This window comes from Caloenas nicobarica, chromosome 14, assembly GCF_036013445.1.
Source record: "Caloenas nicobarica isolate bCalNic1 chromosome 14, bCalNic1.hap1, whole genome shotgun sequence".
Taxonomy (NCBI): domain Eukaryota; kingdom Metazoa; phylum Chordata; class Aves; order Columbiformes; family Columbidae; genus Caloenas; species Caloenas nicobarica.
The window spans coordinates 16,304,585-16,329,567 of NC_088258.1; the positions used below are offsets into that span (position 1 = coordinate 16,304,585).

At 51.7% G+C, this 24,983-nt stretch overlaps 1 protein-coding gene across 1 annotated transcript in view; it reads right to left on the minus strand.

Annotated features, from left to right (window-relative positions):
- Positions 1-23,813, minus strand: part of SYT17 (synaptotagmin 17) — a 45,639-nt gene extending 21,826 nt beyond the window's left edge. Inside the window, exons 1-5 of the mRNA XM_065644874.1 lie at positions 23,746-23,813; positions 19,829-19,846; positions 18,330-18,478; positions 12,824-12,972; positions 11,792-12,411 (exon numbers count right to left, since the gene is read on the minus strand). Coding sequence (XP_065500946.1) covers positions 11,792-12,411; positions 12,824-12,972; positions 18,330-18,478; positions 19,829-19,846; positions 23,746-23,760 — 951 coding nt within the window. The 5' untranslated portion in view covers positions 23,761-23,813. The remainder of the gene's footprint in view (positions 1-11,791; positions 12,412-12,823; positions 12,973-18,329; positions 18,479-19,828; positions 19,847-23,745) is intronic.
- Positions 23,814-24,983: the final 1,170 nt, after the last annotated feature.

The window sequence follows — 24,983 nt, forward strand, 5'->3', positions numbered from 1 at the left end:
TGCCCCAAATATGAGATGACAGAGATCAGAGACTAAAGGACTGGGCAGACAATAAAGAAAAAGGCTCAGAGACACAGTCCGAACCTGAACTGACCCAAAGAACCAGGCTCACCAGCAGATGGGCCAGCACACGAGGTGCCCATCCTCGGCAAAATCACCAGCAGCTCTGGGGAAACAGAGGCTAGGGCTGCCGGGAAACCCAGCCGGTCCACGGCCATTCAGCTGCAAATGGAAAAGCACAATTTCCACCACGATGCACCAGCAGGCTTGGGCTGAGCCCAGGACGGCCCCTGGGGAAAAGCCCCGTCCCTGAGCCAGGAGTGGAACCCGCTGCTCACCCAAGGAGCCAAACGCCAAAACAAACGCCAGGTAATGGCACTGGAGTTTCCCCAAAGCCTGTGCTCTCCTCTCCTCTCCCGTTCCTGTTGACTGCTCCCGGCGACGTGCGCGGGAGCAAGCGGCAGCCTCAGGAAGCCCTGCACCTCCACTGCCACGTAAAACCATTTATTTCAATTCTTTTTTTCTTGGCTTTTCATAGAAAATGCAACAATAGGCTGCCCAACTTCACATCAAAGGTCTCTGCGCGTCAGAAGCCGGCAAAGCAACCCCTCTGTGTTTAGCCCCACGCACTAAAGAGCGGAGGACGAGGGAAGCGCCGTGCGGGGAGCAGGGCGAAGGCTGCGAGGAGAGCAGCATCCTGACCCAGCCCCGGGGAAAGCGCCTGGATCCACATCACAGACCCCACGGCAAACCCACCCGCCGTCCTCGCACGCTCTGCTGCTCAGGAGCCAGCGCCAGCGCCCACCTGCAGCACACCTTCCCCACCTCCTGCCCCACATTCCCCCAGCCCCTCAGCGCCAGGAGAATCACACAATCCCAGAATGTCAGGGGTCAGAAGAGACCTCGAAAGCTCATCCAGCCCAATCCCCCCGCCGGAGCAGGAACACCCAGATGAGGTTACACAGGAAGGTGTCCAGGCGGGTTGGAATGTCTGCAGAGAAGGAGACTCCACAACCTCCCTGGGCAGCCTGGGCCAGGCTCTGGCACCCTCACCATGAAGAAGTTTCTTCTCATCTTCAAGCGGAACCTCCTGTGTTCCAGTCTGCACCCATTGCCCCTTGTCCTATCATGGTTGTCACCCAGAAGAGCCTGGCTCCATCCTCCTGACACTCCCCCTTTCCATATTGATCCCCACGAATGAGGTCACCCCTCAGTCTCCTCTTCTCCAGCTCCAGAGCCCCAGCTCCTCAGCCTTTCCTCACACGGGAGATGCTCCACTCCCTGCAGCATCTTCGTGGCTGCGCTGGACTCTCTCCAGCAGTTCCCTGTCCTGCTGGAACTGAGGGGCCCAGAACTGGACACAATATTCCAGATGAGGTCTCACCAGGGCAGAGCAGAGGGGCAGGAGAACCTCTCTGACCTACTGACCACCCCCCTTCTAATCCCCCCCAGGTCCCATTGCCCTTCCTGGCCACAAGGGCCCAGTGCTGGCTCATGGCCACCCTGCTGTCCCCAGGACCCACAGCTCCCTTTCCCCTACACTGCTCTCCAACAGGGGTTCCCCAACTTATACTGGAACCCGGGGTTGTTCCTACCCAGATGTAAGACTCTACACTTGCCCTTGTTATATTTCATTAAATTTTTCCCTGCCCAACTCTCCAGCCTGTCCAGGTCTCTGGATGGCAGCACAGCCTCTGGCGTGTCAGCCACCCCTCCCAGCGTGGTGTCAGCAGCAAACTACTGACAGTCACCCTATTCCCTCATTCAAGTCGCTGATGAATATATTGAATAATACTGGTCCCAGTACTGACCCTTGAGGCACTCCACTAGATACAGGCCTCCAAAAAAAAAAAAAAAAAAAGAAGAAAAAGCAGCTGATATCTCACCCCAGACTCCTTTTGTCTCAAACATCTCTCGGGCGATGTGCAGCAGTGTATGACCACACAGCACGCACACTCATATCCACCACGTGCACTTTCTGCCACTCCTACACTATTCTTGCTTCACCAAGAAAGCAGCCCCCTTCTGCCAACCTCTGCCAACTCCCACACCACAGTTCAATGTGTTTTACGTTCCATCCATGAGAAAGCTGCTCCCCTGCACAAACCTGACCCAACATGCACACACGCACGACACTCACAACTTTCCCAAGGCCAAGCCAGACCTACACGCATCGTTGTGCCCAACGGCTGCACAACGTAAGGATCTAAGAGAGCCTCGCACCCAAGGTGATTTAATTGTCATCTCTCTAATTTAAACTATCGTCTTTGGTTTGATTTTCCCCAAAACTGCTCCTCTCAGGTCTGTGGCTGGAGCAGTCTGAAAACACGTTTATCGTCAAGAACAGTTGGTGACTTCCACATCTGCCACCAGGACAGTAAGGAAGCACCGCAGCACCCAGTGTCACCCACAATGGGGTCCACCCCAGGCACCCCTCAAGCCCAGCTCATTTTTATAACATATCAACTACATTTTACATATCAACTACATTTTACATATCCAGTTCTGCTTCCACTTGCATTCACCGCTGTGTCGGGTTTCACACAGGCTTTAATTCCTAGAAATTCAGGTACCTTTGGAGAGCACAAATCAGGAAACTAATTGGTATTTTATTACCTGCTGGGAAAAGACAAGCAAACAGCTCCGGCTGCAAATACCAAACTCCTGGCACAGCTGGGAGGCAGGCTGGCAGTGGGCAGGGATTAGGACCTTTCAAGTCACCTCAGGCTTAGAGTGCTGAAAAAGCACATTAAGATTTGGGGTAATTACTCCTGGATTCACCTGTTGGTGGAACCTGTCGACCTTCTCCAAGACCTGCAGGAACTAAGGGGCTTCCCTGGGTCTGGGAGGAGCGGTGAAGCTCAGCAAGGGAAGGGAGATGTCCACGCTTCCGACACATTTACATTCACGCTCCATTTTTAAAAAGCTGCTCCACGTTGCACACTGGCAACATCAGATGGGTATGTAACGCATCGCTGATACGCAGGCAGGAGAACCAGGCACCCACCCCCCAGCCCCGCACCCCAGAACCCTGCGAAGGAGCCACTATAATGGAACCACCACGCTGCTGCCCGACCCGCCAGCCTGCGACAAGCAAAGCTAAATCCCCGGCTTTCCGTAGGGTCTAACCTAACAGGGATATTGCCACCTCCAGAAAAATCTATTTGACTATCTGGGCCTAAATTTGTGTAAGGTGAGATATAAAATGCTGTACTCTAAGTGTGATCCACTGAAATCAGAAGACAGACTACCACCAGCTTTAATGAGTCCCAGATCAGGCCTAATTTCCCAAATCTCCGCAGCACCTTCTGCCCCTTAATGCTTTTCAGGCTTGCCCAGATTTTCGTTAATAATTTTAAGGGAAGGAATACACACTGCAACCCCCAGAGGCCATGGCAGGACGGGTGTGCTCAAAGCCCGCGAGAAAGCGGCAGCCCGGGTGCTGACAGAGCCCCAGCAGCGTCTGCAGCCATAACAAAAGGTGTTTCCAGAGGAACCCAGGTCCCCGGCCAGCTCACCTCCCGTACCAGTGACTCAGCCTGTTCAAGGCACTTAACTCAAGCACTGAACTGCCTCTGATCTTATAAATGCATTATTTCTAGCTCAGCCGCAAGAATCCAGGAAACGTGCTTCAAATCCTGCCACGGTGCCCGAGGGGACATCAAGCACTCGAGACACCAGAGCGGTGGCTGGCAGCCACCACGCGTTCCTCCCCGGCACCTCCCGTGCTGCACCACGCTCACCAGCTCTCTCCTGTTCTTTGATCGCTCGTCCTCATTAGCAAACACGCAAGGAATTAAAGGCTTGCACCAAGCAGCGGAGGTACAAGACACAGCTCCTCGGGACTTAGCTCCCTGTGCTCCCCCCAGCCAGCTCACGCCACGGTGCACCTTTGCTGATGTGATAGTCTTGCTAACAAGGCACGCTGCTGGCACAGCTCACGTCAGAGATGAGGGTGACGATGCAGACAGAGCTGTGACTTGACGGACTCGCCGGCTCAGCGGGCAAAATGGAAGTCACTGGGGAGCACAGTGGGCTCCACTGCGAGATGGAGAAACAGGACCCTTCTTGCTACAGGCCAGGCAGGAGACTTGGCTGAGAGAGGGACCAGTGGCCACAGAGGTGTCCGGTGGGGCCACAGGAGCTGCCCATGGACCCACTGAGCTCACTGCACCTTGGAAACCCTCTGTGCTGCCATAACCACTGAGCCCCAAGCCCTTCACCTTCTTCACAGGCATCTGTATCAGCAACGGCATTAAAATACGTCTTGCCAGGGGACTGGGGGCGCAGAAGCGTGGGTTTTGTTTTGTCACACACTGGAGTCTGCCCAAACCTCGGACTGGAACAGGGGCTGAGCAGAGGAGAGGGATGCTTATGCATGAGGTGTCATCAGCACATTGTTCACCGGAGGGAAAGGAAGTGCCTGAATTTTACTTTTCCTAGGTCTTTTCATCAGGAAACTAACATGCTGTTGCTTTCACCTTGAATATTTTGCTCACACCCCGCAGTGTGCAGAGATGCCCCTCAGGCATCGCGTGCAAAGGCATCATTTTAGCTGCCATTATTATGCTGATGACACGCCGACTTGTGCCGAGATCCCAGATGACCCTGGAAAAGCAATTTCCTGTTTGATGAGGTGCCAGAGTGACACCAAGTCTGGGATGTCTGAGGCTCTCCTGAAGCTCTGATTAACATTTCACTCCTGGCTGTTCTCTGCAGCCGTATTACACAGCCAGTCATTTGGATTTGCAGCCTTGAGCTCGCCTGTGATCCAGAACCTTCTGCAGTTACCATTTGGGTTGAACCTGACACACGTAAGAAGTGGTTTTTTTTTTCCTTCTCTGTCATCTCTGAAACACAAAGAGGGCTGCCTCAAGGGAAGAGGAGTTTTTCATTAGCGCCATTTGCACACCTCGTTTGGATCAGGGCAATTCTTTCCTCACAGCCCCTCAGCCTGTTTGCTGGGCATTGCTAAGACACACCAAAATTCTGCAGCTGAAACCCTCCCTGGCTCCCGACTGAAACCAGAGCACATTACATCAGCACAGACATCTATGCAACGCTCCTAATGAAGTTTCTGATTGATTTTGCTCCTCAAGGTTATCTGTGATAATACCTCCAGGCACATTAGAAAAACGATGGTTTAGAAGAGTTTGCTCTAACAGGCTTTCTACAGCATCCTGTGACACACAGCAATCATCTTGTGAAGGTTGAGCACCAGAATCTGAAAAAAAAATATATACTTACCAATGGACAAGAACACGCAACCTATGTAACAGAGGCTGAGCAGACGCACGGTGAAAAGAGCCACAAATCCCCTTCTAGAGTCTGCCTGGCTTTGCATCAGTTTGCACAGCCGTGCGAAAGCCCCTCCAGCACCAAGACCTTTGGGCAGGCCAGGGAAGAGTTCCCAGAGAGAGCTCCTGCCATGGCCCCACCATCCCGGGGCTCCTCCTCAGCAAAACACACCCCACAGCATCCCGGTCCCCCGCAGGAAGGGCAAGGAGTGAACAGCACAGAGGGGAAGGGACAAGGTGACTGAGATGGCAGCTGGAAGCAGAAGAGACAGAGAAGGACGAAGAGAAGAAAATGATCAAGAAGGAAAATTTCCCATTGCTGGAGCTTTAAATACTGGAAAAGGGGGGGAAAAACAACTGAAATGGATCTGGGAAAAAAATAAAGATACAGTGAAAGAAAAATGGTAGAATGCCACAAGCCAAAATACGACAACAAATCATAGGTTAAGAGCAAAAAAATGTTGTCAGGAGACAAGACCACATGGGCAAGGAGTGTGCAAATCCAGGAGCCTGCTGCACGGCTGCTGAGCCTTTCCTGGGAAGGTGAGGGGACAGAGAAAGGCCCATCGCAGCGTCCTGTCACTGTCCTCTCAGCTCTGGTGACATCCCACATCCAGGCAGGCTGTGTGCGGGGCATCCCTCCCATCCCACACAGCGCAACTGCCAGGCTGACGTTGACATCCCGTTAGTGAGCGGGCAGACCCCCACGTAGCCAAGCCATGTTCACCATCAGGGATTCTGCATCATTCCTTTAATTAGGCAGCTACTAAGCTTTTGGACAGAGATGGCGGAGGGGAAGGAAGAAAAGGAAAAAAACCCTGACAATACTCAATTCCATATTTGATTTCCCATGGCTGTGTCATGGAAACAGAGCCCTAAGTCAACTCATGTCAGCTCTCTGAACCAAGTCTCTGCCTGGCCACTTCTACATCGGTCCAACGCTTTGTGCCTGTACGAGCGAGGCTGCTGGCGTTATTTTCAATAATGCGCTGTGCTACCAAGCGCAAGGCATCAGCCACATTCCCCGAGGATGGCTCCATCTCAGGGCTGCCAGGGATGAGCCAAGGAACAAGCGTGCCAAGGACAAACCTGGCACACGCGCAACCGGAGGCCTCCGAGCCACGTGCCACAACCACCCGGACGCATGGCAGATTTCACAGAATAGAATCATAGAATAATTCCAGTTGGAAGAGACACTCAAGATCATCGAGTCCAACCATAACCCACCCCTGGCACTGCCCCATGTCCCTGAGAACCTCATCTCCGTCTGTCCAACCCCTCCAGGGATGGTGACTCCAGCACTGCCCTGGGCAGCCTGTTCCAATGCCCCACAGCCCTTTGGGGAAGAAATTGTTCCCCAGATCCAACCTCAACCTCCCCTGGCGCAACTTGAGGCCGTTTCCTCTGGTCCTGGCGCTTGTTCCTGGGGAGCAGAGCCCGACCCCCCCTGGCTCCAAGCTCCTTTCAGGCAGGTCAGAGATCAGAAGGTCTCCCCTCAGCTCCTGCTCTCCAGCTGAACCCCCAGCTCCCTCAGTCTCAATGTAACACCCAGAAGAAATGCTCCAAAATGACTCATTACTTGAATTTCGAATTCCTTTCTCCTTTTTTTCTACCCAACCAAGGCAGGGTAAGAACAACAGTGCAGTACTTGTTGTAGGCTTATCTCTAAGACAGGGATCAAAAATTGTAGAGAGCTGCCGTAGGAAAGCCACTCCATTTGTGAAGCACATACCATTTTAAACGCAAAAAGTGACAGCTCCTTAAATGACTGTCATTCCAGTGCACTCAAAGTACAATGTTAAAAGAGCAAGTCCAATACATACTCCCTCTACTACCAAAATGGCTTAATTTGAGGGAGGAAGGAATTTTTATGCTATTTTCCCACCACAACCAGGCAATTTTTTTTTTCTTTCGTAGAATGATCTCCAAGCTCTCATTACTGCTGCTCCAAAACATTTATTCCTGCCCACTCAAATCTGCCAAAAGAGAAATGAATCATATGTCAATAAAACTTGGGGTCCTCAACATGTGTTACAGAATTAATCTTAACGGCGAAATGTGCGAATCTGAGCCCAGCTACGGCATGGCCTGCCAACTTCATTCATGGTAATTAAGCAAAGCCACGCACATTTAAGGGGATATTTAAGGAGCACAGAGTGCTCCCATGGGGACCAGACCTGAGAACTGCTCCACGAGCAGCTACTGTGCTTTGGAAACACATTAATTACTCCGCAAGAAAAAGCGTCCCAGAACTACCAGGGATGAGGAATTTGGCAATACCTGCGCTGACATTTTCTACAGGGAATAAGTCCTTCTGCTTCGTTGCTGGCTCTGCCGATGTACTGGACCGCACAGCTCCTCCGTGCCTCCGCTTTGGACTCGATCCCACCAAGTGCTTGAGCACACGATCCAAGCTGAAAAAGCACTTATGCGCAGAGACGGTCTTTTGCCCGAATCTTAGCATCGAGCGTTGCGCTGATCCCTCGACACGCTGCCCGCCGGTACCGGCCTTCTCTGACAGCCCCTTCCCGACACCAGCGCCGCGGCCGCGCGCGCCTCGGCACACCTGGGGCAGTTCTCAGGCTGTTAGTTAACAAGCAACGCCATGAGGCAGCAGTGAAGCTATTCTGCTATTAATGGTGGGCTTTCACCCACCGAGGAGCTGTACGTCCCATTTCACAGCCCTAAGGACTTCTGTCTGTCCAGCTCACAGTGGAGGCGACGGAGTAACCGGCTGCGGAACCTGGACCAGGCCTCAGCCCGAAGAGTCCCGCCCGTCCCTGCTGCCGCCGCAGCCACCCGGAGATCATTGCCGTCCCCCATCCCTTGTCGCAGGGCTCGCTCTGTGCTGAGACACCGTCCCAGCTCTGGGCTTGACAGGGCTGAGCACGAGGCTGGGACAAGGACTCGGCACCTACAGTCATAGAATCACAGAATGTCCTGAGTTGGGAGGGACCCCCAGGGATCATGGGGCCCAACTCCTGTCCCTGCAATGACACCCCACAGGTCACACCGTGTGTCTGAGGACGGTGTCCAGTCTCTTCTTGAACACTGTCAGGTTGGGGCCGTGACACCTCCCTGGGGAGCCTGTTCAGTGTCCAGCACCTCTGGGTGAAGAACCTTTTCCTCATGTCCAGCTGACCCTCCCCTGGCACATGTTCCTGCCATTCCCTGGGTTCTGTCACTGTCACGGAGAGAAGAGCTCAGCCCGGCCCCTCCTGCTCCCCTGCTGAAGCTGCAGCCCCATGAGCTCTGCCCTCAGTCTCCTCTGCTCCAGCTGAACAAACCCAGGGACTTCAGCAGCTCCTCATACGGCTTCCCCTCCAAACCCTTCACCAACTTCGCAGCCTCTCCTGGACACTCCAGCAGCTTTATCTCCCTTTACCCTGTGTCCCCAGCCCTGCACACAGCGAATGCTGCAGGTGAGGCCGCCCCAGCGCAGAGCAGAGCGGGACAATCCCCTCCCTGCCCGGCTGGCATCGCTGGCACCTCCTGTACCAGCACACTCCAAGGCAATGGTTTCCAGGTGGATACAGCAAGCGCAGAACAGACGTTCCTCTCAGCCAACACCATTTAGGCCACTTTCTCTGCTCTTCCGCAGACCTTGTGCCATCCCACTCCCACCAGTACAAAGACAAAACCTTTATCCACAGCTCCTGCCATCTGGATTCACTTTGCCCCATCTCTCCAGCTCATCATGTTTCTGTCTATAAATGCCAGTCAAAAAAAAAAAAAAAAAAAAATTAAAAATCACATATTTTGCGTCTTTCATCTTTCCACGTCACATCTACGCCTGTCTGTTTTTCTCTCACGCCTCTTACTGGTTTTCCAAGCACCTGCTTCAGCATTTTCTCCACCACGATCTTCATGGCTGGGGGTGGTGCTGCCAGCTGCTGCTCCTGCCAGAGCCCCGGGCGGCCAACCCAGCCTGCAAAACCGTCATTGACTCACGATCAGAGCCAACGAGAAGCTAATAACGGCTGTCTGTACCTCAACTAATCAAACAAAAAAGTGAGAAGTGCAAAAAAAGTTGTCAGCATGTCAAATCTATCATTCCACAGGCATAATCTTCCAACTAGCAATCAAAAAGAATTTCACAGATTTCTAGCGCAAGCGCCAATGTTAGTGAAAGACATTAAAATGTGGAGGGGTTAAATGTAATAAGCTTTATTGTTTTACTTCTTCCGGGATTTATTTTAACCCTTTGATCAATGTGTTTAACTCTAATCGCTACTAATACACCTTATTCAATGAACTTCAAAAGTCTTATCACTGAGAAAACTCAGGAAGATGATACCAAACATCCTCCCTGCATATCCCAGTGCAAGTACTGGTGTTCTCTTCACAGTTGCAGTCTGCCCAGCCAAAAAGAACAAGGGAGTATGAAAAGACCAAAACAAGGCACTTCAGTAATCAAGGTGTGAAGGACTTTTTGCCTAAATTAAGTTTTTCCATGTAATAGCAAGCAGATAAACACAAAAGGCTTGTAAGCTTAGGGCTGCCCATTCAAAGGGAGTTTGCTCTTTTTCTCCTTCCTTTTATAAATATCAGAAATGCCAATTCCCACATAAATAATTTATCTAGAATCCAGGTGAGCAAGACAGCACTGCCGAAAACAGCGGCAGCTTTCATTTAAACTTTGGAGAGGGAGGAAGGGCTGGCTCCGAGCTTGGCCGACGAAGGCAGAGATGATCTTGTCTAATCAAGGTCTGTATTAGCTGTGGAACAAATCCATGTTACTAATAAAGAGATAGATAATACAGAAAAGTATTTATCATGCAAAAGCTGGGGGGTGGGAAGCAAAGCTGCATGGTGTAAAACACGGGAGGACAACGGGATGCAAAGAGGAGAGCTCTGGCTTCAGATACATAATGCAGAGCCCGTGATGAACCATGAATACCAAAATTTTTAAAATTGTTGCAGGCATCTTTAAATAAACATTTGGGGGAAAGGCCCAGGCAGTGAAGGGAGCTCAGGAATATGTGTCCGTGTTCACTTTCCCTATGAACCACCCCATAACACAGCTGTCCCCTCACCTCCCACTGCCGAGCAAAGCAGACCCCAGTGACATGAAGACGCACCCAGGGATCCCACGATTTCGACTTGTGCACAACTTTCAAAACTTTCCCTCTTGCACGAACAATGTTCACGCTAATCCCGTAACACTCCTACTTCTGTTACAGCAAATCTAGTGGGGCGTCTCGCAGTTATCACGGGTCTTGACGATCTTCTCCATGACACGCTGGAGGAGGCCTGAGCAAGAGCTACAAGTGTTCTCCAGCCCCTCTGCACACAGAGAGGGGACAAAGCAGAGCCCCAGTGACTTTGCGTACAAACACCGCTCGGTGGATTTCACTTCCACAAGTGTCTGATCACAAGCTTCCACTCCAAATCAGACTCTTGGACCGCACCGTAAATCAGCGGCAAGGTCAGTCATTTACTGTTCGTCTTGTCTAATACCTCTGCCTATGCCGCCCTTTTGTGAACAGGTAAAAACTACAGAAACTCTGAACTATCCAAGTTCACGCAGAACTGTGATTCAGCAAAGGCTCTAAAACTTAGAAATTGTGAGGAACGGGGAGAGGCAATCCTGTTATACCAACCCTGAATGTCCTCCTGTCCTTAGCACAAATGCGTGAGATGACGCTCACACCGAGCTCTTGGTTTGGCTTTTTACGGGGTCCTACGCCTCTAGCTGCGTGGCTGGTACGGCTAGTAGCAAATTTGGCAGCTAACTGCTGTTCCTGGTTGCAAAGGTCAGATTTTCCCACTGACCAGCTCTTTTCCTGGCTGGAGAGGTGGCGGCACTGACCGGGGCCCTATCTTGGGAACAGACATGGAAGTACAGACCTTCTGCACCTTCTCCCATCCCATCGGATGGTTGAATCTAGTCCAAGATGCACACTCAAACTTGCATGCGTGCAACATGACACACCAGACAAAACCTATGACAAGTTTATTTCCTTCAGGGACGTGATGAAAATAAATCTACGGCCACCTTGCAATTTTCTGCTCATCATGCCATAAGGCTGTAGAGATTGCGTTTTCTATACACTTTCTTGCATCAAATTATTACTGAACGGGCACCAGTGGTTCCCCTCACATCCCCAAGGCACAGTCATGTTAACAGCCACAGGAGCCACCCAGACGGGACAGTGTCACTGCAGTGTCTGTGGATGGATGCAGGTCACTGCAGTGACAAGAAAGATCTTCCAAAAGGTGCACACTTCCCAAGCAGCCTTCATTTGTTCTCATTAAAGTTGACACACAATCTTTTGTCATGCTACCTCCTCTGAATACGGAAGACAACTTCTCTACCTCACGGTAACAGTTATAACACCAATTATAGGCTCAACATTATCTCAACCCAGCAGATGCTGTATTAACAAGATGACAATGACCAATTGGAAACTGCGTGATTTGCCAACAAGCAAAGGAACCGCACAAAGACACAGCGAGAAAAATTGTGGCAATAATTTGATAAACTCTGTTACCTGAGAACTAGGCACAAGGGCTTTCCACCAGTGTCCGCCTTTCACAAGGTCTACATCGCTCAAGGGCATTGACACTTTGCCAATAACACAATGGCGCGAGAATTTGTCAAAATCCACTACGGTTAAAAGCAGAGTTCTTCTCTGGGCTTCTAAAAAGGGGATTTCAAATGTGTACCTCTCTTCAAACACTGGGTTCTGCGTTTTGCGTTTCACTCCAGTTTGCTTGGAGTTCTTCTGATCGGGAAGAAGGCAGATCTTCACGTAGGGGTTGGAGTGAGCCATGTCTTGCCTTGAACCATCGTAAGAAATTGGAGGAGGCAGATCTTTAGCCTCAATGACTCGCACTATTAGATAATTATGCAACAGATCGTACTGCGTGCTAAAATGCAGCATGCCCAGCTGATACTTCGACAAGATCTCCTCATCTGTCAAGGAGTCCATATCATCGCTATTTGAGTCAAGAGAGTACAGTCTCGGTTCAAATTTCCTAAAATAGTCATCCGGAGTATAGGTTTTTCGCAGGATAGTTGGCTGAACTATCTCCTTCTTAGCTCCTATTATTCCAAACTCGATAGGTTTAATGTCAATTAACGGAGAACTTGGCCTCCTGGACTCTAAACCTAAACGAGAGAAATGCACAAATACAATTGTTAGAAACTCAACTGAAGTCATGACCGGCGCAAGTCAACTTGTGCTGCTTTGTCTGTGCAACGCCAGCACAGCCGGCTCCTCACCGGGACTCTTCACCATTACGTTGCCAACAATTAACAGCACCCTTAGTTACGCCGAAGCAAGCTCAGCTACACTTACCCCCCCCCCCCCATCCTTTTTCACGTGCAATTACCATGAAAACACTTCAGCAAGAAAAACAGGGCTGGCCCCTTCCACTGTGTTCCTGCAGAACAGGATGAGATTTTAATCAATGTACCTTCAACCTGACTTGATTCCCTGTCTAAAAGATGAAAGAGCAAGCACGACAGTTTGATTTTCTTTCCCACAAGAATTACATTAATGTTGGAAGGATGACCTTACTTGAAACCCGCCTCGTGAGGCTGTAAGTGGACCGTGATGCATCTGAAGATGACCGCCTTCTGTCAGGGGAAACATTCTGAAGAGTGGGAGGCAGCTCGCTGATTGTATTATCAGAGTGTCCATCTTTGTCCTCATTTTGGCTGCTTATCCTGTTATAACGAGAGACCTTTGGGTGATTCAGCCCAGTAAAAGGAGTATATACAGAATAAAAATGCCTTCTGATATGCTGGGTCTAATCTTGGGTGCACATCCCTGGATGCTGCAGCGCATCTCCTGATCTATCTGGCAAGCACAAGGCTGAGCAACTGACTTCAGACCTATGTAAAAACCAGATTATTTATCTTTCTGCCTGTCTCTCAGAGCTATATCAGTATTAGAGCACGACACAGGCCACATGGGCACACGTGACTCAGATCTTCAACAGAAGTATTATATTTAAGAAAAAGAAACAAACAGACAAAAAATCAAATTAAAAATAATAATAATTAAAAAAACCAAACCAAACCAAAAACAAAACCACGAGCCACTAAACCCAGAGAGCAGCTTGTTGCTATAAATTCACAGCTACACTCTGGAAGCACAGACTTCACCGAGACTAAACCAGCATGTGAAACCACCACGCTCAGACACCTGAAAACTTCCACACACCCCTCTCGGGAAAACTTTGCTCTGCAGGTACACCAGCAAGGTTTCAAAACTCAATCTTATACATGCAATTAATTAAGAGCTTTTTATTGACCCCCTAACCTTGACTGAACGAGGAGCAAGAGTAGGCAGCACCAAGTGGAAGATGAAGCCTCGGAGCGTGGGGCTGGCAGACCTGCCGACGGGAGCGAGATCACGCACGGGATGGGATGCGTAGGGCAGCATGCAAAACAAACCTTCTGGTTCATCCGTGAGACAGAGCACTCCAAAAAATAGCAGCAAATCACAAGGAAAGTGTCAGCACGACACGAGCAAAGCAAAGGGGGATAACACTGCGTGTTTTGCTCCCGATTCACCCTTCTACGTGCATGGCTCAGTTGGGTAGAAATGAAATCTGTTGAATCATTTGTTTCAGTAACCAAGGACTGGACTGGAGCAATAAATATATTCTGCAAAAAGCAGCAAACTCACAGAAAAGGTCCCCACAATATGAAAGAAATTAAACTGGAAATTCTTATCCAAGCACACAAAGCTCACAGCAGGATCCATGCAAATCTTGCCAGAGTCACACAGCTCATCCACAATAGAAGAAAAAAAAAAAAAAAAAAAATAGTCTGTTAATAATCAAAAACAAACCCTGTGCTAAAAGGGACGCACAATATTTGCACGACTCCGCAGCCCATTAAAGGCAGTCGAAATCATGTGGTTTGACATATAATCAGTACTTGGAACACCAACAGCTTTTTCGTGCCTAAATGCAGGTCTACACAATCATAGGGAGCATTTGGATATACTCGTGTTTGAGCAGCAAACGCACAGAATGAGAAGGCAGAGTGCAAAGGGACTCGGGAAGAGAGGCATTAAGGATGTTCTACAACAGGTAAACATAATACTGAGTTAATAACACACAGATGACCTTTAGTAAGGAAATTGCTACTGAGCCACAATAATTTTTCCTCAGATAAACTTTGGCGCTGGTGAAAGCAGCTCTCTTTCTGTTTAATCCAAACCTTTGGGAAGAGGAGTCACGTCCTGGTTTCAATTCAGCCTCACAGACCACGCACCGTTTATCTTTGAGGTTTATGTACAATATTCCACAAGAGGCAGTGCCAACATAGACCTTCGCTCCCAGCCCCTTTCTGCAAAGACCAGGACGCGAGTGCTCATCGTGAAATAACAAGAAGCAGCTACGATGCATTCAGGTCAATAGCATCAGACTTACTTCTGTCAGAATTTTATCTTTTTTTTCTAAGTTGCCACTGAAGGCTGCTATAAAGCTCAGGAAGTGAGAAGAATCAACAGTCTCCCAAGAGGAAGGGTTTAAATGGGCGGCTTTAACACCCCCTCCTGCATTTCCAGGACAATGAGGTGTCTCAGAGGTGCCAAAGGGAAAAACCTACGTGCAAAAAATAAAGGATGGATTATTACGCACGGGCATTCAGATGTTTGCTAGTAGGCCCACGAAGACCATAAAAGCCGCTTTCCCCTGAGGACTGGGTGGAGAGGTAAGGAAGGCGCGAATTGCATTCTGGATTATACCAGTGGCCTGGGCCCATGAAGAAGTGGCAAGATGGAAAGATCTCAGCTGAAAACCTAGATCTATTTTTAAAACACTTTCAGGCTGTGAGCAGAGAATGCAATAAATTGATTTGTTCCCAAATTCAGTGCATGTATCTAAATGCAAAATGCGCTGTTGTCAAATCCATCTTCCATTTCAGAGGTTTCCACTGAACCCAAAAGCTGCCTTGTCAAAAATAAAAGAAAAAAGGGGCTAGGGGGCAATTGGCCTACACAGATCTCTGAGCACTTTAAAACATACCCATTAAACACCTTATTCGGAGACCAATTGCAAAGCCTTACCCTGCTCACACATCTAACTCCAGACACTGCTTCCTACCTCCAAAAATGCATAAGGAGATTTAAGAGTATAAGTTCAACACAGTGAAAAGAGAAATCATCTTTGGCTTCAGAATTCTGAGCCAGCAGCAGCTCTATGGGATTGTTTCTGCCTTAAACCTGCCACACAAAATCTTGGCCCTGCTGTCGATCAGCAAACAAAATTCACCGTTTCTGTCTCCTGCCTTTATTCTTTTCTCTCTGTCTTCCAGACTCTTGCTCCTCTGCAGCTTCATTTTCATAGAATCTTAGAGTCATTTCGGTTGGAAGAGACCCTCAGGATCATCGAGTCCAACCATAACCTAACTTTAGCACTAAACCATGTCCCTAAGAACCTCGTCTAAACATTTTCTCCTCCTCTCCATCACATCTCCTCGGCTCCTTTCCCTCTCCGCACCTCTGTGCTCTCTTTGCCCTTCTCACTCAATTCATTTCTGGGTTCTTTTACCATTTTCTAACCAAGTCACCCCAGAATCTTAAAGCACCATCACCTTCCCTGCCCTCACCCCGCGTCCAGCCCTGCTCAGGAACAGGACCGAGAGCCTCCTCGAGCAGGCAGAGCCTGATCTGCAGCCTCCACAGCACCACAGGCGCGCTTGGGGAGCACGGGGTTTGCAGCGGGACCGGGGAGACGGTGACTCTCGGTCGTGCCACAGCACGGCAGCACCCAGGCCCCCTCGCAAAGCAAAGCAAAGCTGCCTCCCTCGCGTGTCCTCTCTTCGGTTCCTGCTGCCTCTCTCGAGCGGCACCTCTGGGAACTCACCTTCCCCCAGCACTGGAGCAGAACGTCCCTCATCGCACCGCATCACCTGGCACTGGAAGGAAAGCTGGATGGGTGACCCAGGTGGGGGTCCTGGGGACCCTGCCCGGGCTGCCAGCAGGAGCAGGTGCAGCACAGAGCACAATATGGGTGAAGAACTGGGCTTGTTTTCAGTGGACAAGGGAACTGCTGGAGAGAGCCCAGCGCAGCCACGAAGATGCTGAAGGGAGTGGAGCATCTCCCGTGTGAGGAAAGGCTGAGGAGCTGGGGCTCTGGAGCTGGAGAAGAGGAGACTGAGGGGCGACTCGTTCATGGGGATCAATATGGAAAGGGGGAGTGTCAGGAGGATGGAGCCAGGCTCTTCTGGGTGACAACCATGATAGGACAAGGGGCAATGGGTGCAAACTGGAACACAGGAGGTTCCACTTAAATACGAGAAGAAACTTCTTCATGGTGAGGGTGCCAGAGCCTGGCCCAGGCTGCCCAGGGAGGTTGTGGAGTCTCCTTCTCTGCAGACATTCCAACCCGCCTGGACACCTTCCTGTGTAACCTCATCTGGGTGTTCCTGCTCCGGCGGGGGGATTGGACTGGATGAGCTTTCGAGGTCCCTTCCAACCCCTGTGATTCTGTGTTGTCTTCTGCTTATGGCCATTTGAATGAGTTAATCACAGAGGCTTTCAGACGGGGCAGGACTGGGGGAAAACAATACAGGCTGGAAAGAGCATTTTATGATTCCAAAGGTCTCCATGTTCTCTGCCTGTGGCACAGTCCAGCTTGTCTGCAAAGTCACCATGCACTTGAGTTTCAAGACCAAAAGAAGATCAGAGCTCCAGTGCTTACAGTGCCCCTTTAGCCAAACAGAAGGATCCAGCAGCCAAAAACTACAGCAGGGGCTGACCACCCCACACCTCCAAACACATGATGCTCAGCGCACCAGAGAAACTCCAAAGCATCCTCACAACAAGCCCAGCTGCTTGTTCCCAAGTCTGTAATCATTCCTGCAGCAATCTTTCTACAGCAAATACTGCAGCCTCATCACCGTGCCCTCCTGTGCACAAAGCTTTCCTATTTAACATTGATTTTGTTTCCATTTCTCATTAATTGCAGGTGAATCCATTTCTGGGCATATATCAGACTCTTAAATATGCTGCTCCACATTTAGAAATCACTCCAACACAGCCTGAACATCTCTATTTTTATTGCTTCAGAATTAATAACAATCCTGTTCTACCTGGATTCAACAGAGTATATAGACGAGATTGTGATTTAAACATGAGCCCATTTATTTAATGCAGCACCAAGACACGGACCTTCCAGACCTGACACGGAATAACAGCTGGTACTCACAGGAGCAGGTAAAATTAACTGAGTGTCTCAGTGTACAACTTCTGAGCATCGTATGATGCACTGAACAGGCACCTCCGGTGCCGCAGAAGCCGTGTCCATCCAATGATCCACGGTGACAGGAGAGCTCTGCTCCCTCTCCATGTCCCCAGTGCCTCCGCAGGGTCACCTCTCCGCTGCGGATTCCAAACTCAGATTCCAAATTCCAGGACTCAAACAGGGAAGACTTCACTGAGTTTCTTTCTAACTGATTTGCAAATACGCTAATCAAAGCCCCAGATAAAACCTGGTGCTGCCACTGTTGTTCTTTCATGATTTGAGAGGCAATCTTCAAGAGTACTAAGATAATGCAGGAGATGAAGCCTTGCTAAATGAAACTTTAAATTAATTTCCCTTTTAGAGCACACAGGAGGTATACCTTTCATCTGCCTATATGATAACCACCTTTATTCTAGGACACAAAAATATTTCAAAACAACCTCATCAGCATTTCAGCTAAGTTGAAGTACTCCGAACAGCTGGTCCATTTGAAGAGAAAATAGGACTGAAGGTAGAAAGTATCTTTAGAAAAGCGTGCACAACTAAACCAGCTACGAGCTTGCTATGCTAGCTTACAAAATAACTTCTGTCTTCACCATCAGAAAAGTGTTTTACAAAGGGTTTACCTTACTCTTGAGCTATCAGGGCTGCCCTTTGTCACCTCACTGCTGAGCAGCCCACGTGCCCACACTCAGCAGGAGGTTTCTCGTTTCTACGTGGCATCCCCTGAATGCCCTGTCACCATTTCGTGTCAATACTCTCATCACAGCTGAGCAGCCCTACTCCTCAGTTAAAGCTATGAAATTGTGCATCTAAACTTACAGCCAGGCTGGAGTTTGAGCAGGAAAAGGTCCCAGGATTTCAACTTCATCTTCATTTGTTTGACAACAGCTACAGTCGAAACACTTCTGACAACAATTTCTACAAGTCCACCGGCACAGCAAGAGATCCGAGATTCTAGCGAGCAGACCCTGAAGCCATTGGAAACCAAAGTACAAGATTACAACCCATCAATAGCTATTGAGAAATAACATTCAGCTGTATTTATGTTTGTGTTTCTGCAACAGAACATTAAGAACTATATTTATTCCATCTATATCAACAGACGAGTTACCAGCCCAACTTCACTGATGCCATAAAAAGGCAGGAAAATAAGCATTCGCCACAGGTATTTTCCCTCTAGTAGTGGTGTATTATTATGTAGGCTGGCAAGAGGGTGATTTACAAAACACTATGGCGTAGCAACATGCTAGAGTGGAAACATGCTTATTCTTTCACGCACATCAAACTAATAGATCGGCCAATGTACAACAGAAGGAATTAAAAACAACGTAAGTGAAAGCTCTGATTTAATCCAGCAAGGGCCTATTTACTTTGAAAATCACCACACAGCAACATGAACCCATTTTGTCCCTGCAGGTGTATCAGCACGTAATATCTGTATATGCTCCGCACACATACAGCATTACAGCCTGACAGACTTGCCCCTAAAACGGATTAGCAAAAGCACGCTGTCCACACGCCTTCCCTCTGCTATGATGATTCGTTTAATGAAGAACCTTCGATGAGTTTCTTTTTAAAAGAAGTTCCTTGACCCAGAAAAGTGTTGCATTCCTTAGGTTTCCAGGGTGGCACTGGCAGCATCACCTGTACCTGCTCCTCCGCGGTCACAACCACGGGGCGCCAGCACCATCGGGGGACACAGGTGCCCCATCTCCTGCCACCCCCCAGCCAAAGCGGCACCTGCTTCAAGAGAAGCAGAAGCCGAACCTCAGCCCGCCTCCCACCCACGCCAGCTTCAACTCGCACGGGTCACACGAAGCTCATCAAGCAGCACAAGGGCACTGCTAATAAAGGGCATCGCCGTAGTCACGGGAGGTGGGATGTGCAGCTGCAAGAGCGCAGCGTGTGCACACCCAGGGTCGAACCGCTTGATGATTGTATGTGACCTTGAAACGTTCCTAAGGAGCTGAAGAAATCAAGAATGTGAGATTTGTCTGTAGATATCCCCCAAAAATCCTTGAGACGTTTACAGCATTGAGTGTGCAGACACGGGGGCACCGTCACACCGTGCGAAGGGGCTCCCTCTGAGCAACGCAGACCTGCAGAGAACACTCCATGGGAATATTGCTTTTTGCTCCAGCAAAACACAGTGTTTTCCATAAACAAAATCTGAACACTAAAAAAAAAAAAGTTACCAACCCAAAATGTGGCGCATTACTTATATGTAGGACATCAGTAAAGAGTCAGAAAATACGAGACAATCCCCCCAGGACAGAGTAAGGAGACAGAGCAGAGAGTGAATCATCAGATTAACTCACCTCATTTATTGGTTCCAACTGTCCTTTTAGACATCCAGCATGAAGTAAAGGGGAACAAAATGAAAAAGACAAAAGCAGGTTAGGAATGCTCAAATAACTTTAAATTTTCTGCCATGACATGCCCTGGCCTGGGATGGGCTTGACTTTGTGGCAAGACAGCACCTTGTCGATGCTGGAGGAAGGACCAGGCACCAGCTTCTGCTGTTTCCCGTCCTCCCCACCAAGCTCCCTCTGCTCCTCCTTTCCCAGGAGCAAAATTCCCAAACCCATCCCGGAGAATGAAAATCCTGCTCATCGCCCCTTCCTAGTGGGGTATCACATGCAACCACTTATTTCCTTTTCTTTAATAACCTGTCTCTGATTGCAGCAACTACTTGCTGACAGCGAACCACATCCTAATTTTCCGGTTAGATGCCACAGTGGAGAAAAAGGCTTTGTTCCAGATTCAGCTCATATAAACGTAGCTTCAAGACCAGCTCATTAAAAGCAAGGTTTCTAGGAAGGGGCACAGCCTCAGCATACTCTCTATTATGTGCACATCCCTTGAGACAGCTGAGCATCTTCAGTCTCACCCTCAGATGTGACTTGAAGAACGCAAAGAACAGAAGTTAAGTGCTTAAAACTTGAGTCACACACTCCAGTTTGAAAACCTGCAGCCACTTCCCCCAGGTCAAGGAGAAAATCTACAGCAAAGGATGAAATCATCACAAACTGGGGTTTTATTCACAAAGCCACCCATGAAATATCATACTTGACCCACTTCATTTATAACTGAAGACTCAGCAGTACCTCAGGTGCCTGCTGAAATGTGTTTTGTATTGCTTTCCCCTGATAATGTCTGAGAGTTTCCCAGTTGTCCTGGCTGCCTTTCCCTTAAAGAAAAAACCAACCAAACAAACAAAAAAACATGGAAAAAACCCAACATTCTTCTCTGCTCTTCCACATGCAGAAATCGGCTTCTAGCTTCATGCTCATGACAGGGACAAGAGCAGCTTTTTACAAAGAAGCTGGATTGCAGAAGTTGCCTTTTGTTCCAAGAACTCTCCCATGGACCATGTTTCAGCACAAGCCTCTCTCTTAAACTTCTCAGAAACCAGTACTTGACGAAAAGGCCACCACTTGTTTAAAACATAAATTAAGAGACTGGAAATGCTGCAGTGCAATGTGACAAGACAGTGACCACCAGATATCCATGGACCAATTGTTTAAAAAAATTCTAAATGGTTTAAAGGGCTCTATCATTCCTTTATTAATGCAAAGTTGCAGCCAAAGCTACAGTGGTTTAGCAAAGCTGCAACAAGAATATTTAAATTGCTCTAAAATGAAGTGGCTGGGTCCGTGCCACACGATTGAACATCGTAGCACGTGCGCTGAGAAGGAAGCGGCATTTCCGAACGGCCCGCGGGGACACACGGAGGCTGGTGTCACACGGGCCTCCTGGGCACGACCGGCCCCGGTGATGTGACACCAGCCCTGGGTGCCACTAGCGCAGGAGCACACACGGGGGTCCCACGGGCACCACAATAAAGTGACTCTGTGACCACCCGCAAACCTCTGCCGGGAAACAGGAAGACAGAAATAAGAACTGAACATCACCGTGCAGAAGAGGTAAACAAGTAACCAGAGCCACACAGGGCTTAAATGCCAGGGCCCATGAAAGGAAAGCAATCACAGCCAGCTGTGTGCAGCAACCCCGCCACACCGGGCAGGAGGGCTGGGGATGGGGGAGGGCAGAGGTTTGGGGAAGGATGCAGCAGGTGCCGGGGGTCCCCAGGCAGCAAAGCTGCTGTGACACGCTCAGCACCCCAGGAGAAGGGCTCAGCCCCCAGCACCGGGGAGGCACCATCATAGAATCACAGAACAGTTTGGGCTGAAGGGCCCTCCCCGGCTCCCCCAGTGCCCCCCCTGCCATGAGCAGGGACATCTGCACCAGCTCAGGTTGCTCAGAGCCCCGTCCAGCCTGGCCTGGGATGTCTCCAGGGATGGTTCAGCCACCACCTCTCTGGCCAACCTGGGCCAGGCTCTCACCACCATCAGTGTGAAACATTTCTTCCTCATGTCCAGCCTGAATCTCCCTCCTTTAGTTTAAAACCATCACCCCTTGTCCTATCACAACAGGCCCTGCTAAAAACTCTGTCCCCATCCTTCTTATCAGCCCCTTTTAAGTCCGGAAAGGTGCACTAAGGTCTCCCCGGAGCTTCTCCTCTCCAGCTGAACCCCCCAACTCTCTCAGCCTGTCCTCCCAGCAGAGCTGGTCCAGCCTCGGGTCATTTCTGGGGCTCCTCTGGCCCCTCTCCAGCAGGTCCGTGTGTCCTGTGCTGAGGACCCAGAGCTGGCCCAGCACTGCAGGGGGGTCTCACCAGAGCGGGGCAGAGGGGCAGAATCCCCCCAAACCTGCTGCCCACGCTGTGGGGATGCAGCCCAGGGCACCATTGCCTTCTGGGCTGTGAGTGCACATGGCCGGGTCGTGGCCAGGCTTTCACCCACCAGTGCCCAAAGTCCTTCTCTGCAGGGCTGCTCCCCATCCCTCCATCCCATGTCACATCGTCCCAACAGGGCCAAGCAGGGAGCAAGGCAGCTGGGAGCCTCCAGCCACGAGTGAACCTTCGCCAAGAGCCAGCCCAGGCTGTCCCAGGTGCAGCCCTGTGCCCAGAGCTGGGTGCCAGGCAGGGCTGCATCTCCATCTGCATTTCACGCCTTTGTGGGCGCCCGCAGTCTGCCCAGGCCCACGGGGAGGGTCACCTGCTCCAAAGCAGCGCAGCCGCTCGTCACAAACAGGTCAAGGGACCAACTACAGTCACTCGCCGTGGTGGTGTCCCCGGGGATGCTGCAGCAGGGTGGGGTCCCCACTGGCGACAGACCGTGTTGTACCCCCAGAGAAGGCTCACACGCCCCACCACAGAGGACAATGCAGCCTGAGGACACTGGGGTCCCCTCAGCCACACATGCCCCCCGCCCAGTCCAGCATGCCCAGCACTACAGTGTGGGGACAAGGGGTGTCCCCGCTGCCCTCGTCCCCACCCAGGGGTCGTCACCTCGCACACGGAGGCCCCGAGGGCGGCGCTGCCGGAGGGTCCACCCGGACCCACTCGAGGTCCTGCCGAACCGAGGGGCCCCGGGAGCTCCACCCGCCCTGGGGGCACCGCCCGAGCGGGAAGGGGCCGGGGGGACACGGCGGTGGCCACGGCCCCGCGGGACGGGGGTCACGGGTGGCTCTGTCAACACCCCAGTGCCCGGACTCCCCGCGCAGCTGAAAACGCTCCACTCGGGTTTATCTTAAAACTGGGCGGCAGCTTTCGGAGCTACAGATGGAAAACGGGCAGCTGGGAACCGCAGGGCCGGAGGGAAAAATCTCTCAGGCTTTAAACCAGCCCCAAATTTAATTCAGCCTCACAATGCTGGGGGGGAAGGGGATCCCAGCCATCACGCCGAGGGCTGGGGCGAGCTCCAGCCCAGGGCGCCTGTGACCCCCACCCCGCCGGGCTGTGCCGGGCCGGAGGCACCGATGAAGCTCCCAGCGCACCTCGGTCTGCCGCGGGGTTTAGCATCCTCCTGCCCCCAAGAAGTGCTTGTGCAGGCTTAGGCCGCCCTCACCCGCACCTGGGGCCACCCCACTGCCCCAGCAAAGGGCAGAGAGAGCCCAGGGCTGCCCGCCCCCCGGGGCCGCGCTCCTACCCGGGCGCCTCCCCGGAGCAGCAGCCGGCGAGCCCCGCTCCTGCCCCGGCCCCGCCTGCCCGTCGCCGGGGCCGCTGCCGCCGCCGGGAACTCCTCCCCAGAAGTTACCCCGAAGTTGGGCACCCGCCCCGGGCAAAGAGCACGGGGGGGGACCCGCCGCGGCACCGGCACCCGCCCCGCAGACGGAGCGGGGGGTCGCCCCGGACACCCCCCGGCCCCGCCCGGGGCCGCTCCGCACCCACCTGGATGTACGCCATCTTCCGCGGGGCGCGCACGGCGCCTCCCGCCGCGCTCCTGCAGCCGCGGCGCCGCGATCCGCCCCGCGGAGCGGCACCGCCCCGGGCGGGGGGGCGGCCGCAGCCCCCCCGCGGGCGAGGAACGGCCCCGCCGGCGCTCCGCGGCCGCGCAGCCACCGCGGGGGCCGTCAGCGCGGGCACACCCGCCGCGCCCCGCGGCTGAGCGGCGCGGGGAGGCGGGGTGGGCGCTCCGAGGGGCCGGCGGAGGCTCGGAGCAGGCGGGATCCCGCCCGGCCCTGCCCGCGGAGCCTCCGCCAGCCGCGGGCGCAACAGGTCCGCTGCAGCGCGGGCAAACACTGACCTCCAGAGGGCCCGGCGCGGAAATTCAGGGCTGGAAACCCCTCCTGGGCGCGGGGGGACACGGCCCGGCCCCCGCGGAGCCGCCGGCAGCGCAGGCACGTCCGTGCGGAGCGGCGGCCTCGGCTGAGAACGCGGCTTCTATAGCGCTGTTTTTTTCCAAGGAGCGCTCTGGCACAGAAGATGCTGTAAGAACACCACAGTTTCAACAGGGTGAAGGCGGTTTCATCAGCTCGAGTGAACAAAGTTAGAACATACGCACTCGCGTCTTCCCAACCGAGGATGAGGAGCTGGTGTAAGCAGCGAGCGTTGATCTCACAGACCGCACTGAGCATCACCTCGCTGCGCTTCGTGTCCCCGTGCTGCCGATAGCAGGTCCTAGCCAGAGAAAAACCTTTCAAAATACGGAAACAACTGAACTCACGGAGAATTCTACGCTTGTCCACATAAACCAATAAGCAGCAGAAGCACTTGTTAAATTCAACAACCCACATCAGCTTTATTAGATCATTAAGTTTACAAAAACTAGTGGTAACAGTGCAGCTGCAGGGTAGCGCGTCTTTTCCAGGCAGCACGATGTGAGCCACCAATGGTGTGGTGGAATTTGTGGCCCTTGCCACGACCACGACTCTTCCACCCGGCCGATGTCAGCCCACGCATCTCCTTGTGCTTGTGGATGGGCTTGGTGGTCCATTGGCAAACCCCAGCACATGCGCGGCTGGGCTCGAGGAAAGGGCAAACTCTTGGGAAGGGAAAGCACAGGAAAGGTGGAGATTTGGGGCTGTTCCTCTCGAGCACCACCTCAGTACCACACAAATTAGAGGATTCCCAATGCGCGGCTGTGAACATCGGCTCCTTCCCTCAGCTTTGGGGGAGACTCCGGCTGC